Below are 18,536 nucleotides of genomic sequence, written 5' to 3'. Positions count from 1 at the left end.
TATTAAAACTATTAAAATGGAATAATCTCTGTAAAAAGAAAAAGAAAAAACATTATTACTTCAACAGTTGAAGTTTCTCTTTACTCTTATTTCTCCCAAAAAGCTATTATTTTTTTAAAAATCAAAAACTTTTCAGTCAAAACTTGTATGAAGAGTGGATTTGATTCCCAATCAAATTCCTTCTAAGTAGAAGCTTTGGAGCCTAGTGTGAGGTCTAGGGGACTTATTTCGAGTCTTTGAGATGACTGTGCCAGCCCCCAGCCTGAAGAAGAGAAGTTGTAAGAATCGCCATTAATCGTTATGCAGCCTACCCTACTCACGTATGGCTCTGTCAATACCAATGGAGAGTTGGACTTTTTTTTTTTTAATAAATTTATTTATTTTATTTATTTATTTTTGGCTGCGTTGGGTCTTCGTTGCTGAGCATGGGCTTTCTCTAGTTGCTGTGAGCGGGAGCTACTCTTCTTTGCGATGCACGGGCTTCTCATTGCGGTGGCTTCTCTTGCTGCGGAGCACGGGCTCTAGGGTGCACGGGCTTCAGTAGTTTTGGCGCATGGGCTCTACAGCGCAGGCTCAGTAGTTGTGGCACATGGGCTTAGTTGCTCTGTGGCATGTGGGATCTTCCCAGACTCCGGGTCGAACCCATGTCCCTTGCATTGGCAGGCGGATTCTTAACCACTGCACCACCAAGGAAGTCCCAGTTTGACTTTTTTTTTTTTTAATTTTTATTTATTTTTTTGCTGTGTTGGGTCTTCGTTTCTGTGCGAGGGCTTTCTCTAGTTGTGGCAAGCGGGGGCCACTCTTCATAGCGGTGCGCGGGCCTCTCACTATCGCGGCCTCTCTTGTTGCAGAGCACAGGCTCCAGACACACAGACTCAGTAGTTGTGGCTCACTGGCCTAGTAGCTCCGCGGCATGTGGGATCCTCCCAGACCAGGGCTCGAACCCATGTCCCCTGCATTAGCAGGCAGATTCTCAACCACTGCGCCACCAGGGAAGCCCCCCTGCAGTTTGACTTTTTGAACCAACTATTTTGAGCTTGTCTTAGAGCTCACTTCAGTTAAACTTTTATTCTTAAGGGGCATAGACATAGATCATCACCTTCTATTTCCATTTTGTGTCTATTGTTTTGTTATAAAGTACCAGGTTCTACATACCTTGGCTCCTATAGGTAGGCTTTAATTATATTTATTTACACACACACATACACATATACAAAGTATTTTTATGCTGATAAAATAATACTCATGTAAACTTATATACCATTTGGGAAGTAACTTGATAATCCTACGAAGCTGACTTTCTCATACGTATCACCCAGCAATGCCAAGAGAACCACTCGCATACGCAAGAAAACATAAAAGGGTGTTCAATGCAACATCCTTTGTAACAGCACAAAATTTTAAACAACTTAATTGTTCATCAATAGAGAAATAAATAGACTAGAGATTATATAGACAATATAAATGGAATTCTATACAACAGTTAATATTAATGAATTAGATTTTAATTATAACCATGAATAAATCTCAAAAATATAGTATTGAGTGAAGAAATTGCAGAATGCTTAATAGACAGTGATACCATTCATATAAAATCTAAAAACAGAAAATAATATGTTGTTTATATATATATGCATACATAGTAGAAAATATAAAAGCTTGTTTGGGAATGATACACACCAACTTCAGGATAGTGGTTACCTCTGGGGGAAATGAGGAAGAAGGGGAAAGGAATTGGGAGGGGGCGCTTTTCCCTGTATCCGAAATATTTTATTTCTTCCACAGTAACAGCAAAAAGATTTAAATCAGATACAGCAAAAAGGTAACATCTGTTTAAGATGTTGAGTACTTGAGTATGCCAAATTATTTTCTTTATAGTTTAAAAAGTTAAAGAAATGCTTATTCACTGTAGAATTAAGAATGAAATAAAACTCACATGCAATCTCACCATAGTGAGATTTAAATCTAACTGACTGAAGCAAGTTCCAAACCTTTATCAGAGGCTATTCTCAGTTAAGCAATACTGTGTTTAAGGGCTGTCAAGTTGAATTAGTTTTTAGAAGCCTAACAATCCAACCCCATTGTGGCTGCTGTGATGGTTGAAACCAGAGGAAGAATTCAGCATGATCTTCTGAAGTACAACATAAAAAATTTAAGCATGCCAATAAAAGCCCAAGTAAATACTATAGAGAAATATGGCCTAAAACGTGAATTATAACATCAGTCAGGAAGCAGTAGTGGAACTGAGCCAAAATCATGAGAACTCTTAATGTTTTTTTTCTCTGAGAGTAATACAAGCTGTCATCACATTTCTAGATCATTCAATCACATAAAGTATAGTGTCCATCTATACAGACAACTAAAAAGAAGTTGCACACAGTTCTTATTTGAGTGATTTCTGTTACTGCTGTTCACCACAATCAGAAATTTTAAATGCTCTTTTTATATGTTGATGCTGACATCTTGCTAACTAGGGAAGCTAATAGGATAACTGGCGAAGAGGACACAAACAGTACTGAGAAGTAGCATCACACCTAGTAACATGTTCACACGCATAGAAAAGAAACAAAACAAGAAAAGCCCAAAGCCTGTCCTGGCTGGCTAACCTATGTATAAGCAGGGTGTAATACAGAGGTATGACCAGTTGTATTCCTCTAGTAATTCTGAACAGACATTATTCTGCATCCGTCTAAAAGGCTATGTTTCAGTCGCTGTCATTTGAAACAGTATATTGTTACCCCTTCCAGTTCTCCTAATTGAAATTTTTTCAGTATTTTATTATGCAAATTTTCAAACATACAGAGAACTTGAGCTCACAACAATACCCTACCCCTAGATTCTACAAAATTGATCGGTGTTTGTAATAGTATTATTTAATTAAAATCTAGAATGGCAAGATTTCTATACATTTTTCAACAGTTAATAATCACCAACTTCCCAAAACGTAGTAGATAACAATCAATATTTGTTAAAAGGTGAAAACACTAATAATTGCAGCCTCACATATTTCTGGCAATATATAAAAGATATTCTGAATAGATAGAGGACATTCAGCGTCCCTTGACTCTATATCATTAAGTATTTATTGAGAGCCAGATCCTAGAGAGGATGTTAAATAGCAAAAGATGAATAAGTTATGGTCCTGGCCTCCAGGAACTCACAGTCTACAGAGAGAGGCACATATGTAAACAAATCCATGCAATACAATGTGACTAAAAAGTGCAGTGAGGGCCCAGAAGAGGAAGCAACTCAGTCTTGGAAATCAGTAATGCACTCATAAAAGGAGTACATGCATGCCCAGGGCCTCAAATAAGTGGAATTTTGTCTGATAGAGAAGATTTCAGATGCAAAAGCTCAGCAATATTAACAGTACACCACAGGTCTGGGGAAATGGCGAGAGTGTAGGGTAATAGGTTTTCAAGCAGAAATGTGATACCTGATTTGTTTTTAGGGAAAGAACTCTGCCACCAGAAGAAGAGTTGAGGCTGCAGGCAAGCAAGTAGACAGACAGGAGTGCCTCACCTCTCTTACAGCCATGAGAATGGAGCCTTTTTTTTTTTTTTTTTGAGTGTGTACTGCATAATCACACCAGTGATGCAATAAGCAAGATAATAGTCCCTCTATAACTGAACTTAGAGCCTCGTACCACCCACCTGTCTGCTTACAGTTCTGCCAACCAGTTATTTTTTATGATTCCTTCTGATTTCTCCCTTCTTACTCTATAAAACTACTTTCTAATACTAGGAAACTGTTGAATTAGTTCCTTCCTCAGATCATGTGAGAACATAAAGAAGGAGTTTCTCTAGAGATAAAAATGAGAAAAAAAGAAAAAAAACGCATCTTGTTTTGTGTTTATATCTCCAGTAGCTGACACAGTGTTGAAATATCTTAAGCTTTCTGTAGCTCAGTGAAACATTGAAATATTAAGGAAGTAAAGTGAACAGGAATGAGTGATCTATAGGATATGGTGGATGTGAAAATGGAGATTTGCAAGAATGGCTCCAGGGTCTCCTGGTTCTGGGTGACCAGGTGGATGGTGATGTCATCACCTGAGATAACAAATATCTAGAGGATGAATGAGACTGGGGGAGAGAAGAGATCATGAGTTCATTTCTGACAGTAAGTTGGAGTTGTCTGCTAGTCAGTTGATGTGCTTCTTAATCTTGAAAATCTTCATATAAAATCTAGTTGAACTTTTGATTCACAGAGCCATGAGAACAACCAGAATTGTTCCAGCGTTGAAAAATAAGTTGGCTAGCCCAATTAGCCAAAATTTATAATGTTTAGAAATTGTTTATTCAGGGTGTGCTTCCCTAGATATATACTGTTTGGAACTTATCACTTTTTGGATTTATTTTAGCTTGATTCATGTAGTATCAAAGGAACAAAGAAATGATAACTAATAACTCTGTCAGTTAAGTTAGGGAATTAAAAAGGACATGCTAGAGGTAATGAGGCTGGGTCAGGGTGGGGGGAATAACAGAAAAAAAAGAAAAAAAAAATCTAGACCAGAAAGAAGATAGACATCCTAAAAATAATTTTAAAGCTTTTTTTTTTCTGTTTTGGTTCGTACAGTGGGTTTTCTTTTGCTTTACTTGGTTTCGGTATTTTGTTTGTCTGACTGTGATCCAAGTATCCACATTTATTTAGAATTCTATTCTGTACGTAGGCTTATTTGACAGCCCAAGTTCGTTCTTACAGTAACGCAAGTTTTCATATGGGGATTGTACAGTTAATATATTATTAATTTAAAAACCACTTAAATAAATTTTGTTCCCCTGCTATTTAAAAGTTAATTTGTCTCTTCATTGGGTTCTGTGATAAATTTTAAATTCCTCTCCTCACAATGTAGAAATAACCATGTATACCTCTTTTGCCTTTTTATAGCTATTTTCTAAAAATGATTCTTTTGTGCAGAAGCAGGGATGTTTTATGCTATTGTCATAACAATTCTAAGTTTGTCAAATTACAAGTTATGTAAAAGACTTAATTATGCACTGTGCTGCAGTTGAGCCAGAATTATAAAATATGTGTGTGCGTGCTATTTTGACAACCACAATACATTTTAAGGCAAAATAATATCATTTAAAATACTTTCTTTACCATGTTAGTCTTCGGCAAGCAGAGAAGGGCTTTTCTGAAGTGAGATTAGACAATAGAGCCAACTTCATTTTTTATGCACGTGAACGGAGAGGGCTTGAGGTTATTAGTTGAAACCGAGTAACCTTTCCAGGCTTTCATCTCTTTCTTTTCAAATTTGAATATGAAAAGCATATTCAAGTCAAAGACCATCACTTTAATGACATTTGGCAGTTATTTGATTTATTAGGTTTTAGAAAAAATTTTCCTTTAAATATTTCATCATACTATGCTAATCCTAGTAATATTGCCAGCTGCAGCCTTGTACCTGTATTAGTGGAGACAGAATGGTGTGGAATTTTCTCTGTCATCCTAGTAAAATTTCCATGAATCTACTGAATAATAAAATAACCTTATTGAAATATTCAGATTTAGGTTTTTAGTTAAAGTGTCTTAGAATACATAATAAAAGAAAATGTCTTTTGAAAGAAGGGGGTAAAATTACTTCATCAAATATTGAGGGGGTTTGCCAGCAATGGAAATTGTTCTTTATGGGAATATTTTTACAATAGGGTACCTATGCTTTTCAATTTGATTAATTATATTATATACTTTGAAATATCAAAATAGTAATCACTATGGTGCATTTACATACTGATTTACATCTGACAATGAATTCCTAAAAGTTGGTTATATAAGCAGGTCTTAGTATCAGGATTTTTAATTATTATTTTAAGTTATATAATTTATAGTAGGATGCCTCTGAATTTAATAAAGAGAGATTTAGTAAGGGGGAATAAAGAACAAATTTTAAATTGTAAACATTTAAAATCAAATGTAAACATTTAACCGAGGAATTATCTTAGTGTGATCTAATTTTTAAGTCATAGTCTATCATTTGTTTTAAATTATTACTCAAGGAAACATATGTGACTCTCATATAATGTTTGTGACACCAAAATCTATTAAATAAGGATTGAGATGAAAATTACACAAATACATATTTTTAGTTAATTCTGTAAAAATGAGATAAAAATAGATTACAAGAAAATGGGTTAAATTCGATAAAAATTTTCTTTCTTTTGTTTGAAAACTTACTACTTATTGAATGAAATATGTTATGGCAGAATATATAAGTGAATGAACTGTAGCCCTAGTTAATATGGATTCGCGTAGCTACTTATGTTAGCATAGTAGCTATACAGTATTCAACAGGCTTTGATCTCTGAATAACCAAAACTTTCTCAGGTACCGCAGAGTAAATAAAAGCAGTGACAAACATGTATTTCATTACATAGTTTGAAACAAGGCCAACTGATACATGTCATTCTGAAAGTAATCGGAGATGAAGATCTCATAATCTTCATTCCTGATGGACTACTAGTGGGGTATTTATAGCCTCAAATGTAAATCAGGAGACTATTGCCATGACACTGTTAACTTCAAACCCTGGGGCATTAGAAGCTCATTCTCCCTCTCTCTGTCGTGAATAATCTATCATGTGTAACTAGACAGTAGGGTACAATACCTTCCAAAAAAGAAATCAGTGAAGGCCACTGCCTTTATGTTTTATTTAAAATTGATAGTGGAAAAGAGTGAAGGATTTTTTGTTCGTTTTATTTGTTCTGTATCTTTTTTTGTTTTTGCTCTTTAAACAGCCATCAGAAAAAATTCGGATTGAGATCATAGCTCTAAGCCTTAATGATTCTCCAGTAACTGCAGATGATACTATCCAGCGACTATTCATTGAGTGCCGATTCTACAGTCTTCCTGCTGAAGAGACACCTGTGTCACTTCCAAAACCCAAGAGTGGGCAGTGGGTCTACTATAACTATAGCAATGGTAGGTATGGTATTTATAGTATAAACTTTTGTCTATGAAGGAAGGAAGCCAAAGGAACAGGGAAAAATTACATTTCTCTAATGTTCACATAAAATCATGGAAGTGTTGTCAGAATAGATTAATAAAAGTCAAACCTGTAGCATAAGGATTAAGAAATTAAATTTAAGGTACAGTTGGCCCTCTGTATCCATGGTTCCACATCTTCAGATTCAACTAAAATACGTTGGAAAATACTTGGGGAAAAAAATTCCAGAAAATTCCAAGAAGCAAAACTTACATTTGCCATGCATCAGTAACTATTTGCATAGTATTTACATCTATTTATATGATATTAAGTTTTATAAGTAATCCGAGATGATTTAAAATATACAGGAGGATGTGCACAGGTTATATATGCAAATACTACACCATTTTACATAAGGGGCTTGAGCACCCTCAGATTTTGATATCTGCGAGGGTCCTGTAACCAATCCCCCTCTGATACTGAGGGACAGCTGTAATGCTACAGTTAAAAGAAAACGAAAACAGTGGGAAAACAATGTTTCTAGATGTTCCTGCTATATCATAGAAAAATGCCACCTGTGTCTACAATTGAATTTAATCGAAAAATATGATATTTCAAGGAGAATAAAACTACTAGTTTCTTTATCATATGATTCTAACAATTTAATGGCCTAATTATTTCTGCATTTCTGCTCAATGTCATCACATAGATGTTTTTACAATATACATGTATATCTCTCCCAGTGTCTAGATGCTCAGGATTTTAATTGAGTGATATAAGTTCTTAAAATACTTTTTCATTTTTTAGCCCACACATCCCTTCATAGCAGTAGGCAGGTGTTCTCTTTTAGGGCTTTACCTATCAGCTAGTTGATATGAAAGTCTGCTAGACCAGTATAGACCCAATAGGCACCCTGTAAATTCTTAGATCAACCAACTTTAAGACGTTTTTAAGGACAGTATATATCAGCGTATAATTAGAGGGGAGTAAAAAGATCATATCAAGCTGCCATGACCCTAAGTTAAAAGTGCTTATTAAGCTCTTCAAAAACCCTATATGAAAACAAACCAGAAAGATGGAGTGTTGCATTATCTTTAGCAAAACAGGCCATCTCATGCTAGTTGAACACCAATATTTTTTTCTCACCAGTTTTATAAATTTCTTTTTTTTTCTTTTTTTTTTTTTTTTTTTTTTTGCGGTACGCGGGCCTCTCACTGCTGTGGCCTCTCCCATTGCGGAGCACAGGCTCCGGACGCGCAGGCTCAGTGGCCATGGCTCACGGGCCCAGCTGCTCCGCGGCATGTGGGATCTTCCCGGACCGGGGCACGAACCCCTGTCCCCTATATCGACAGGCGGACTCTCAACCACTGCGCCACCAGGGAAGCCCTATAAATTTCATTTTAATCAACATGTATAATCATTCTATTGTACCACTAGGATTACAAATGCTCATGGTTTGTTTGTTTGTTTTGCAGTTGGCATTTTTAGAAACATGCTCATTGCTTGAAATAGTAATCATGAGTATCCAGAGATCTGGTCTAGTCTTCCTCGTATCTACAGTTCTTACTAGTTACGAGAACTTGGGCAACGTGTTTCAATTTCGTGCTTCCCTGTCTTATCTGTTGAATAAGGTGCTAAGAACCCTTCCAGCTCAGATTCTATAATTCTGTGATAACAGGTGGGTTGAGAAGTCACATGGGAAATAAATAACGTGGTCAGGACAAGAGTCTGATTTCTCCTTCCTATCATTGACTTGATCTAATAGAACATTTCCAAAAATATTTTCTCAAGCTTCCTAGAGAGCTTTTAACTGCAAAGTATCAGAAAAGTAAGCCATAATTACGATATTATTAGTAATGAAAAAACTCTTTAGTCAACTAATTTTTTTTTAAATATTCCTCAAATTTTTTAAATTATTATTTCTTCTTTTTTTTTCTTTTTTTGGCTGCGTCAGGTCTTAGTTGCAGCACGTGGGATCTTTCCTTGCAGCACACAGGCTTCTCTCTAGTTGTGGCGTGCGGGTTTTCCCTCTCTAGTTGTGGTGCATGGGCTCCAGAGCACGTGGGCTCTGTAGTTTGCAGCATGCAGGCTCTCTCGTTGAAACGTGCGAGCTCAGTAGTTGTTCAGTGTGGGCTTAGTTGCCCCATGGCATGTGGGACCTTAGTTCCCTGACCAGGGATTGAACCCACGTCCCCTGCATTGGAAGGCGGATTCTTTACCACTGCACCACCAGGGAAGTCCCTAGTCAACTAATTTTAACCAAGGTACCACCCAAGAAAAGAGACAAGCCCTTCTGGTTTTTGTATTATTCGTTGTAAAGGGCAGCAGTAGACTGTTTGGTTGGACTGACAACAAAATTGTTTTTTAGAAATTGGTTGTACATTGAGACACTTGGCCATGCAGCAGAACACAGGTTTCCATTTGCTTAAGGAGCAATGCAAATCATTCTTTGGATGAAACCTGTGATACATGCTCAAGTATCCTGAATTTTGTACATTCTCACATGGTGACCTAGGTCTGTTTGAGGCTTTTTGTTGGTTTATTGGTTGGTTGGTTGGCATTGATTTGGTTGTTTTAAACGTTTTCCTTTTACTGCAAGATACCCTACTATCTAAATGGTATTTTAAGAGTTGCTTATGTTTCTAATGAATTAGTCATTTGATATCAACAAGAAAACTAGTAATCTATTAGAATTTAATTCATTAGAAGTGTTTACTGTACCTTTCTGCAGCTTCTATTCCTACCTATTGAGATTTGACTATATAGAATTTTCAAGGTTAACTGAAAAGAATTTTAAGGATATTTATGTGATGGGAAGGGAGAGGAATGTACTTTGTGCTTAGAAGCAAATTAATGCTGTTTTATATCTACTGTATCTGAAAAAATGAAGTCCTAGATCATCAGCAAATTTGAGAAATAACATTAACCTTGGAGAAGGTTTATTTTTCACTTAAGTAGGACATACTGAAAGTGTTTATTTTTAAATTACTATGTTTGCATCTCCTTCATTGCAGGAGAATCTCCTTGAATCTTTGGTTAATAAGTAACTATCTCACTCATCTAATTATTGTAATGATTAACCATTCACTTGTTATTTGATATAAAAGGTCAATGTAAATGTAGGCTTACATCTTCCAAATCTTATTAAATGTTAATGAAAGTAGTTTTATTTCCAAACTGACGTTTTCATTGAGACAGAAAATTTAAAGGACAGTTAGTACATGCTGGCTTCTATTTGAACACCATACCAGGCGAGAGGTTAACCAGACCTTGCAATGATTTTTACCCTGCATTATGACTTGAATCTATTCAAAAGGGATTTGTATACTGAGGCCTAAATTAGGTACATAAAATGAGAGGTTTAGACTAGTGATCCCCAGGATTATTCATAGCCTGATTCAGTCTCTTTATTAAGAGGTGTTAATACCAGTTTCACATACACGAAATATATATCTTTTTAGGGCTACGAATAGTAGAAGAAAAAAGAAAAGAATCAACGTTGAATTAACTTGCTAGACACTGGTAGCAAGAACAAAACATTTGTATTTTATTGGGCTTGAAAAATTTGCTTGGAGAACGCTGAGAAAGCAAGAAAATAGTTTGGAAAAGAATAAGATTAATGGTAGGTCTACAGAATGTTGTCTGGGCTGAATAAAGTCTTCTAGGGAGTTGACAGTGGGAAGAAAAAAGATTAATGAAATCGTCCAGAGTTTTTATGAGGCTTATACAGATCTAGGCCTTTAGTCTCTGAGCATTGAATGGTCTATCTGTTGGAACAATTAAAGTTTAATGCAGAAGATGAAAAGGATGCAGAACTTTAGATTTTGTTACTAATGGGAGGAAAAACTTGGCAAAGGTAAGGACTGGGGGGATGATAACACTTCAACACAAAAGTTATCTTCAAGGTTATCAACCCTTTATATAATTAAACCATCTGCTTCTGCCGAATGACATTGATAAAGAAAATAAGGATTTCTCCAGCCTGCAGAAGTGAGGGATGTGTTTTTAATGGTAGACAATTCAAGATCAACTCAAGTATTTGGACTACTGGTTTGTATCTTGTTTGAGACACATGCTTTCAGTAAATTTATGTCAAAATCTAGCAAGTCCTAAACAAATGTGATTTCTGATGAGAATGAAAGGTAGATAGCTTAACTTTTGGAGAGTTCTGATACATTTCATAATCACCAGAATTGCTTTTTAAAGGATGAATTTCAAGTTTTGAAATTGTAGATTTTTTTTTTAACCATCTAATTCAGAACACCAAATGGATGTCCTTGGGATCATGACCTAATTAGAGGTAACCAAAGTGTCTCTATCTCCCACATGTTTGACACAAAAAAAATGTTTACTAGTTCCTGATCCTTTTCAAAAATCAGGCAAAGGAGTGTTGGGCCCAAATGTTGGTTCTCAATGGTATCCTGACCAGCAGCAGCAGCAGCTGGGAAGATATTAGAAATGCAAATTCTCAGGCCCTACCCCAGACCTACTGAATTAGAAATTGAAGGTGAGCTCAGTAATCTGCATTTTTAACACATCCTCCAGGGATTCTGATGCACATTAAAGACTAAGAACCATTAGGCTAGATTAAGATCCCCAGTCTAAGCCTTGTTTGTGCAAGCAGGAGAGCTGTGTAGTTCTAACTTGGTACACTTTTGGAGAACCAAACTCATCAGTAAGCAGCTTGAGTTTTTTTGAAAAGGAATTTTTTTTTTTTGAAGTATAGTTGATTTACAATGTTGTGTTAGTTTTAGGTGTACAGCACAGTGATTCAGTTATAGATAGATAGATAGATAGATAGATAGATAGATAGATAGACAGATATCTTTTTCAGATTCTTTTCCCCTATAGCTTATTACAAAATATCCCCTATGTATAGTCCCCTATGCTATACAGTAGGTCCCTGTTGTTTATCTATTTTATATATAGTGGTGTGTATCTGTTAATCCCAAACTCCTAATTTATCCCTCCCCCTACCTTTTCCCCTTTGGTAACCATAAGTTTGTTTTCCATGTCTGTGGGTCTGTTTGTTTTGTAAATAAGTTCATTTTGATCTTGTTTTTTTTTTTTATTTCACATGTGAGCGATATCATATGATATTTGTCTTTATCTGGCTTACTTCACTTAGTATGATAATCTCTAGGTCCGTCTATGTTGCTGCAAATAGCATTATTTCACTCTTTTTAATGGCTGAGTAATATTCCATTGTATATATGTACCACACCTTCTTTACCCATTCATCTGTCGATGGACATTTAGGTTGCTTCCATGTCTTGGGTATTGTGAATAGTGCTGCAGTAAACATTGGGGTGCATGTATCTTTTCGAATTATAGTTTTCTCTGGATATATGCCCAGGAGTGGGATTGCAAGATCATATGGTAACTCTATTTTTAGTTTTTTAAGGAACCTCCATACTGTTCTCCATAGTGGCTGTACCGTTTTCCATTCCCATCAACAGTATAGGAGGGCTCTTTTTTCTCCACACCCTCTCCAGCGTTTATTATTTGTGGAAAAGGAATTTTTGAAAGTGTTTAGTCAAGAGAACTGGTTAACACACCTGGACCAGATGTAAATATCTAAAGCAATATCCCTTTAAGAAAGAGTGAAAGGAGGGCGAGATGGCCTCTCTTGATACAGCAATGGAATTCTCTCTCACATCCCAGTCTGTGCTAACAACATGGTTGCAGTTTAAACAGCAGGAAGAGCTCTGGCTTCATGTGGAAGAAGGAGAAGGTATAGCATGGAGGTTAAGAAGGCAGGCCATGGGGCAGACCTCCCTGGATTCAAATTCTAGCTCCACCACTTTCTAACTAGGTAACCTGAGGCAAATTACTTACCTTCTCTGGGTCTGCTTAATCATCTGTAAAATGTGGGTCAGCATGGTTCTTAACAGATGTGATTGCAGTAAGGAAAGTATTGAGTGTAGTACATAGTACATAATAAACATCGCTCAATAAATGGTGGCCATCACTATTTTTATCTTTGTCAAGAGAATAGGATATACAGTGTGCTGGTCAACTGGATGAAGCAGAAGGTGTCACCACTATACCATTTTTTTACCAATTTCAATGGTAAAGATTTTTTTTAAAAAAAGTTAAACATAGAATTGCCAAAGATTTAGCAATTGTACTTTTGGAAATGTAGCCAAAAGAATTAAAAGCAAGGACTCTGACAGATGTTTGTACACCATGTTCATCACAGCATTATTCACAATAGCCAGAAGGTGAAACCAACCTAAATATCCATCAAAAGACAAATGGATAGGGCTTCCCTGGTGGCGCAGTGGTTGAGAGTCCGCCTGCCGATGCAGGGGACACGGGTTCGTGCCCCGGTCCAGGAAGATCCCACGTGCCGCGGAGCGGCTGGGCCCGTGAGCCATGGCTGCTGAGCCTGCGCGTCTGGAGCCTGTGCTCCACAACGGAAGAGGCCACAACAGTGAGAGGCCCGCGTATTGAAAAAAAAAAAAAAAAAAAAAAAAAAGACAAATGGATAAACAAAATGTGCTGTGTTTGTATGTATGTGTGTGTATGTGTATATACATGTACATACAGGAACATTATTGAGTCTTAAAAAGGAATGAAATCCTAACACGTGCCATAGATGAACCTTGGAAACATTACGCTAATTGAAATAAGCCAGACACAGAAGGATAAATATTATATGGTTCTACTTATAAGAGGTATCTAGAGTAGTCACAGTCATAGAGACAGAAGGTAAAATAGTGGTTACCAGGGGCTGAGAGGAGGAGGGAGTAGGAAGTTACTGTTCAGTGGGTGTGGTTTCAGTTGGAGATGATGATAAAGTTCTGGAGATGGATAGTGGAGATGGCTGCAAAACAGTGTGAATGTACTGAATGCCACTAAGCTGTGTACTTAAAGATACTTAAAGTACTAAACTTTATGTTATGTATATTTTATCACATTAAAAAAATTTTTCAAGCTGTTGAGATTCATCAGAACTGGTCTAGTTTAATTGAAAGACTATTTGGATGCTAGACGTTGAATTCAGTCTTTTTTTTTTGTTTTAAATCACTGAGATTACCCTTGTTTTCAAGCAATGTAGACCACTATAATTAACAACACTGTATTGTGTGTTTGAAAGTTGCTAAGAGAGTAAAAAAAATTGTCACCATGTGAGGTGATGGATGTTAACTCACTATGATAAATATTTTGCAATATATACATATATCAAATCATTATGTTGTACTCCTAATACTCATACAATGTTATATGTCAGTTATATCTCAGTAAAACTGAGAAAAATTATCACAAAAGAAATGTAGGCCAGTATGGCTTAAAAGCTGTAGAACTCTGAAGTCAGAAAGGATATGGTCTACCATATCTTGAATTGGTAATTAACAGCAAAGACAAAAAATTCCGATTTGGAAAAAAAAAGTTCAAATTTAGCTTGGTGTACTGGTGGCCAAATGAGGTCCCATCTTCCAGCATTAGTGGAAAAGCATGACTTTTTTTAAAAGCATGCCTTTTTAGCATTGATAAGTAAAACACTATATTTACAAAATTTACAAGAACCCTTTGTCTTTTATGATTCCTGTAAATCTCAGTAACCTGTATCATTGGTCACATTTACTAATACGGTATCGTGCAAAGAGCAAAAAGCTAAGAGCTGCTGTTTGACCTTGGTTCTTCCTTCTCTTAAACTACCAGCCCACCTCCACACAGACCTTTGTGCCTCACTCAGTGCCCAGCACGTGCCATCCCTGGCCCTCGGCTAATATTTGCTCAACTAGCCAACGATTAAATGAGTTGATAGCATCATAATTTGAGATTGAACTCAAATTGTCCAGGGAAACATTCTCAGTATGAAATATGTTTGTTCCCAACGTAACCTGGCTTTAGAACTGTCATGGTATCTTTTCACCCTTTGTGTATTTTTGATCAGGGATTATCTCTAAATTGAGATCTGGTCACAGGAGAGACTTTAGCTCCAAAATGGCACCTGAAAAAGAAATGTCTTCAGAAGTTAACGCATGGCTGAAAGGCTGCCGAGCTGAGAAAAAATAATCAGAATGAAAATTAGAGTGTTCACACTCTGAGATGCCATTTTCCCAAAGTGCAGACATTTACAGTTTCACGTGTTCACTGTCTTCTTCCTTGTGGGTCTTTAGATGAGTTACCTAATCTTATATTTCAGCCAAGTAAAGTCTAACCACACTCCTGCATGCCAGCGTGAACCTTTGAAAACCAAAGACAAACTTCACACCCTAAAAAGCCTCTCTCTCTCCCTTCCACCACAGGTCTATGCCGTACCCCCACCCAACCACCAGCAAGCGTCAGTGTGTGGATTTCCTCAACCCATTGCGCTAGGATGCCTCTTTTATTGCATGTTGTGGCAGGAGAGAAGGATTAAATTACCAGGGCTGTCAGGAAGGACAAGCTCTCTGCCATACATTATCATATCACTTGCTTCTCGGGTGAAAGAAAATGCAGTAAATCCCTCAAATACAAAGCAATAAAGACCGCTGGCTTTTACTGTCACGACTGCCACTGCCATTAACAGGCAGTGACAGCGATGTGGCACTCTTAGATGTTGCTTGTATCTTTTCTGACAGTGTGTACGTAAACCTGCCAGTGACATGACATTAGATCACATGACTATTCAGATTTGATTCTGGTTTCCAGCGCGGCTTTCTTTTCCCTTGCGTACAAGTGAGGTGGTATGACTTGAGTCTCTAAAAACAGGTATTTATACAAATACAGAATGGTACTAATGTAGCATATTCCTGAGTGACTTCTTGTGGATTTTTTTTTTTTTTGGTTTAGTGATCTACGTGGATAAAGAAAACAACCAAGCCAAGAGAGACATCTTAAAAGCTATACTACTTAAACAAGAGATGCCTAATAGAAGGTACATTTAAGCATTCTAAATTATCTGGCGGTTTATACAAAGTAGATCTCTGTAGCGTGGTGTGGTGGGGAAAGAAAAGCACAAGATGAGGAAGCAGAACACCTTACTTCCCTGATTCACTCAGTGTCCTTGAATGAGTATGTGACCTCTCTGGGTCTCTTTCCTCCTAGAAATATCACAGCCCTGCCTACCATACAGAGTAACTGTAAAGATCCTATCGTGCTTTGCAAACCAAAAGACTGTACAGTGTAGTATATAAAGTATCCCATTGTCAGTCAGGTATAAGTGTAAAGCACCTAACAGTGATTGCCCCGAGGGGGCGCTCTGGACTCAATGGCTGGAATATAAATTCTTGTTCTATCACTTACTAGCTGTCTGACCTCAGACAACCACCCTGTGCCTCACTTTCTGCATCTGTAAAATGGAGATAATACAGGGTGGTTGTAAAGATTAAATGAGATGATATGTGTAAGATGGATAGAATAGCGCCTGACACAGAGTAAGAGCACAGTAAGTATTCATTGCCGTCATTATAAGCAGTAGTAATATTATTACTTGTAATAGCTCATCAGCCTTTCATACTAATTTTTACCTCACTAGCACTTTTTAATAGTTCATCATTTCATGTTATTTTTAATGCTTTTGGGGGGCAAACTTGAACAGGACACTTTGCATTTTTGGTCAGTAGAGAAATTATACCCTTTCGAGAAGGAAAAAAACCTCATCTTAATAAATTCTTGCTGGACTTCCCCGGTGGCGCAGTGGTTAAGAATCCGCCTGCCAGTGCAAGGGACACGGGTTCGAGCCCTGGTCCGGGAAGATCCCACCTGCCACGGAGCAAGTAAGCCCATGAGCCACAATACTGAGTCTGCGCTCTAGAGCCCGTGAGCCACAGCTACTGAAGCCCATGTGCCTAGAGCCCATGCTCCGCAACAAGAGAAGCCACCGTAGTGAGAAGCCCGCTCACCGCAACGAAGAGTAGCCACTACTCGCCGCAACTAGAGAAAGCCCATACACAGCAACGAAGACCCAACGCAGCCATAAATAAATAAATAAATAATTTTAAATAAATAAATAAGTTCATACTTTTGATTGAGCTCCCATCCATGCAGTCTGAGGAGTTATCTAAGTGCTACCCATCAACCCCTGAGCTGGGGCTTCGCCAACGCCCCTCTGCTGGCTTGTTCCCGTTGGCCTGGGTGGACCCGTTATCTCCCCATTGTCCTCTTCTCCTTGCCTTTATGGCCCATCAGTGACAAAGCCTCTCACTGCCTCAAACCAGCACTTACCCGTCCCCCACCTGAGAAAGAGACTGAGGTTCATCTGTTTCCTAGACATCAGGAAGTGAACATTAACGACATTATATTTTTCAAAAGAGCTTCCAAACTAGCATCTGATCTTCTGTTTCATGAAATGAAACTGAAATTCTTACCTCTTAGGATCTGACAGTGGCTTTTTCTTTAACTCCTTGAAATACATGTATTATTTCCTTGGATTTTTTTTTAATATTTATTTATTTGGCAGCGTCGTGTCTTAGTTGCGGCATGCAGGATCTTCATTGTGGCACATAGTCTCAGTAGTTGCGGTGTGCGGGCTCTCTAGTTGTGGCATGCGGGCTCAGTAGTTGCAGCACTCAGTCTGAGTAGTTACAGCACGTGGGCTTTCTAGTTGTGGTGTGTGGGCTCTAGAGCACGTGGGCTTAGTTGCCCCACAGCATGTGGAATCTTCGTTCCCCGACCAGGGATCAAACCTGTGTCCCCTGCATTGGAAGGAGGATTCTTAACCACTGGACCACCAGGGAAGTCCCTCCTTGGATCTTGATTCTGAAGAAAGAGTAGGAAAACCCTATTAATTGCCCTGAGGTTCTGTTTTTCCCAGGACGGTAGATAATCACTCAGGTTTAACCTACTTTGTATACTTCAGCTTCTTTCAAGGCCACCTCAAATACCACTGGCCCCCTGGGGTATCCCAGGTCACTAGTGATTAAATGGCACTGGCCATGTCATCTACTTCTCTGTGGTCAAGAAGCTGGGTCATCACTGCCCAGAACTGAACTTTAAAAATAAAAAAAAGTCCACCATAGCTGTAATGACTCCCACTCTCCCATCATTGTTTCCCTAAAAATTTTTAAATGTCCACAGAGGTACAAACGTTCATGTCATTTTAGATACTGCAAGAGGCACTGCAGGTGCAGAGTGACTGGCTCGGGGCTGATGACAGCTGAGGGCTTGGAGCGCCGGCCACGTGCTCATCAGACTGCCAGGGGAGGGATGGGGCCATCATGGGAGAATAGCCCTGTCCCATTTCTCTCCTTTGACAGTATCATTTTCTTAAGGGGAAAAAAAAGGAGTTTACATTTACATTTTTCCACAACCAAAAGACAAATGTTATTCCAGTGAATGTTCTCACCTTTTTTAAGTACTCTGAGGTCACATTACTTAAAGTACCTCCTAGTTTATAAGAATTCATTTTCTCAGACAGCAGCCCCCTTGAACATTGGTGATAACTTATAGAGCCACAGTTAGATAAGTTTGGCCAATCTTCTCTGACACACATAAGATGATGTGCATTGTATAATGAATCACATACAGTACCTTTGCATTCTGTCCCATGCTATATTTGCAAATATACAAGCGTCACTTTAAAAGGGAGGCAACACATTGAAATGGGAGTCTGGAAATTACTTATTTGAAGTCGTGGTTTTGACACCGACTTAAGGTTCCTTTTTGGTTTCATTTCTTC

The 18,536-nt window shown here is 37.8% G+C and overlaps 1 protein-coding gene across 1 annotated transcript in view; it reads left to right on the top strand.

The window, feature by feature from the left end:
* Positions 1-18,536, top strand: part of RPGRIP1L (RPGRIP1 like) — a 98,998-nt gene that overhangs the window by 73,020 nt on the left and 7,442 nt on the right. Inside the window, exons 23-24 of the mRNA XM_059999156.1 lie at positions 6,738-6,921; positions 15,710-15,794. Coding sequence (XP_059855139.1) covers positions 6,738-6,921; positions 15,710-15,794 — 269 coding nt within the window. The remainder of the gene's footprint in view (positions 1-6,737; positions 6,922-15,709; positions 15,795-18,536) is intronic.

Source organism: Delphinus delphis, chromosome 20, assembly GCF_949987515.2.
Source record: "Delphinus delphis chromosome 20, mDelDel1.2, whole genome shotgun sequence".
In the NCBI taxonomy this organism is placed as follows: Eukaryota; Metazoa; Chordata; class Mammalia; order Artiodactyla; family Delphinidae; genus Delphinus; species Delphinus delphis.
Note: the sequence above shows the minus strand (reverse complement) of the source record. Positions and strands in the feature narration are given on the sequence as shown.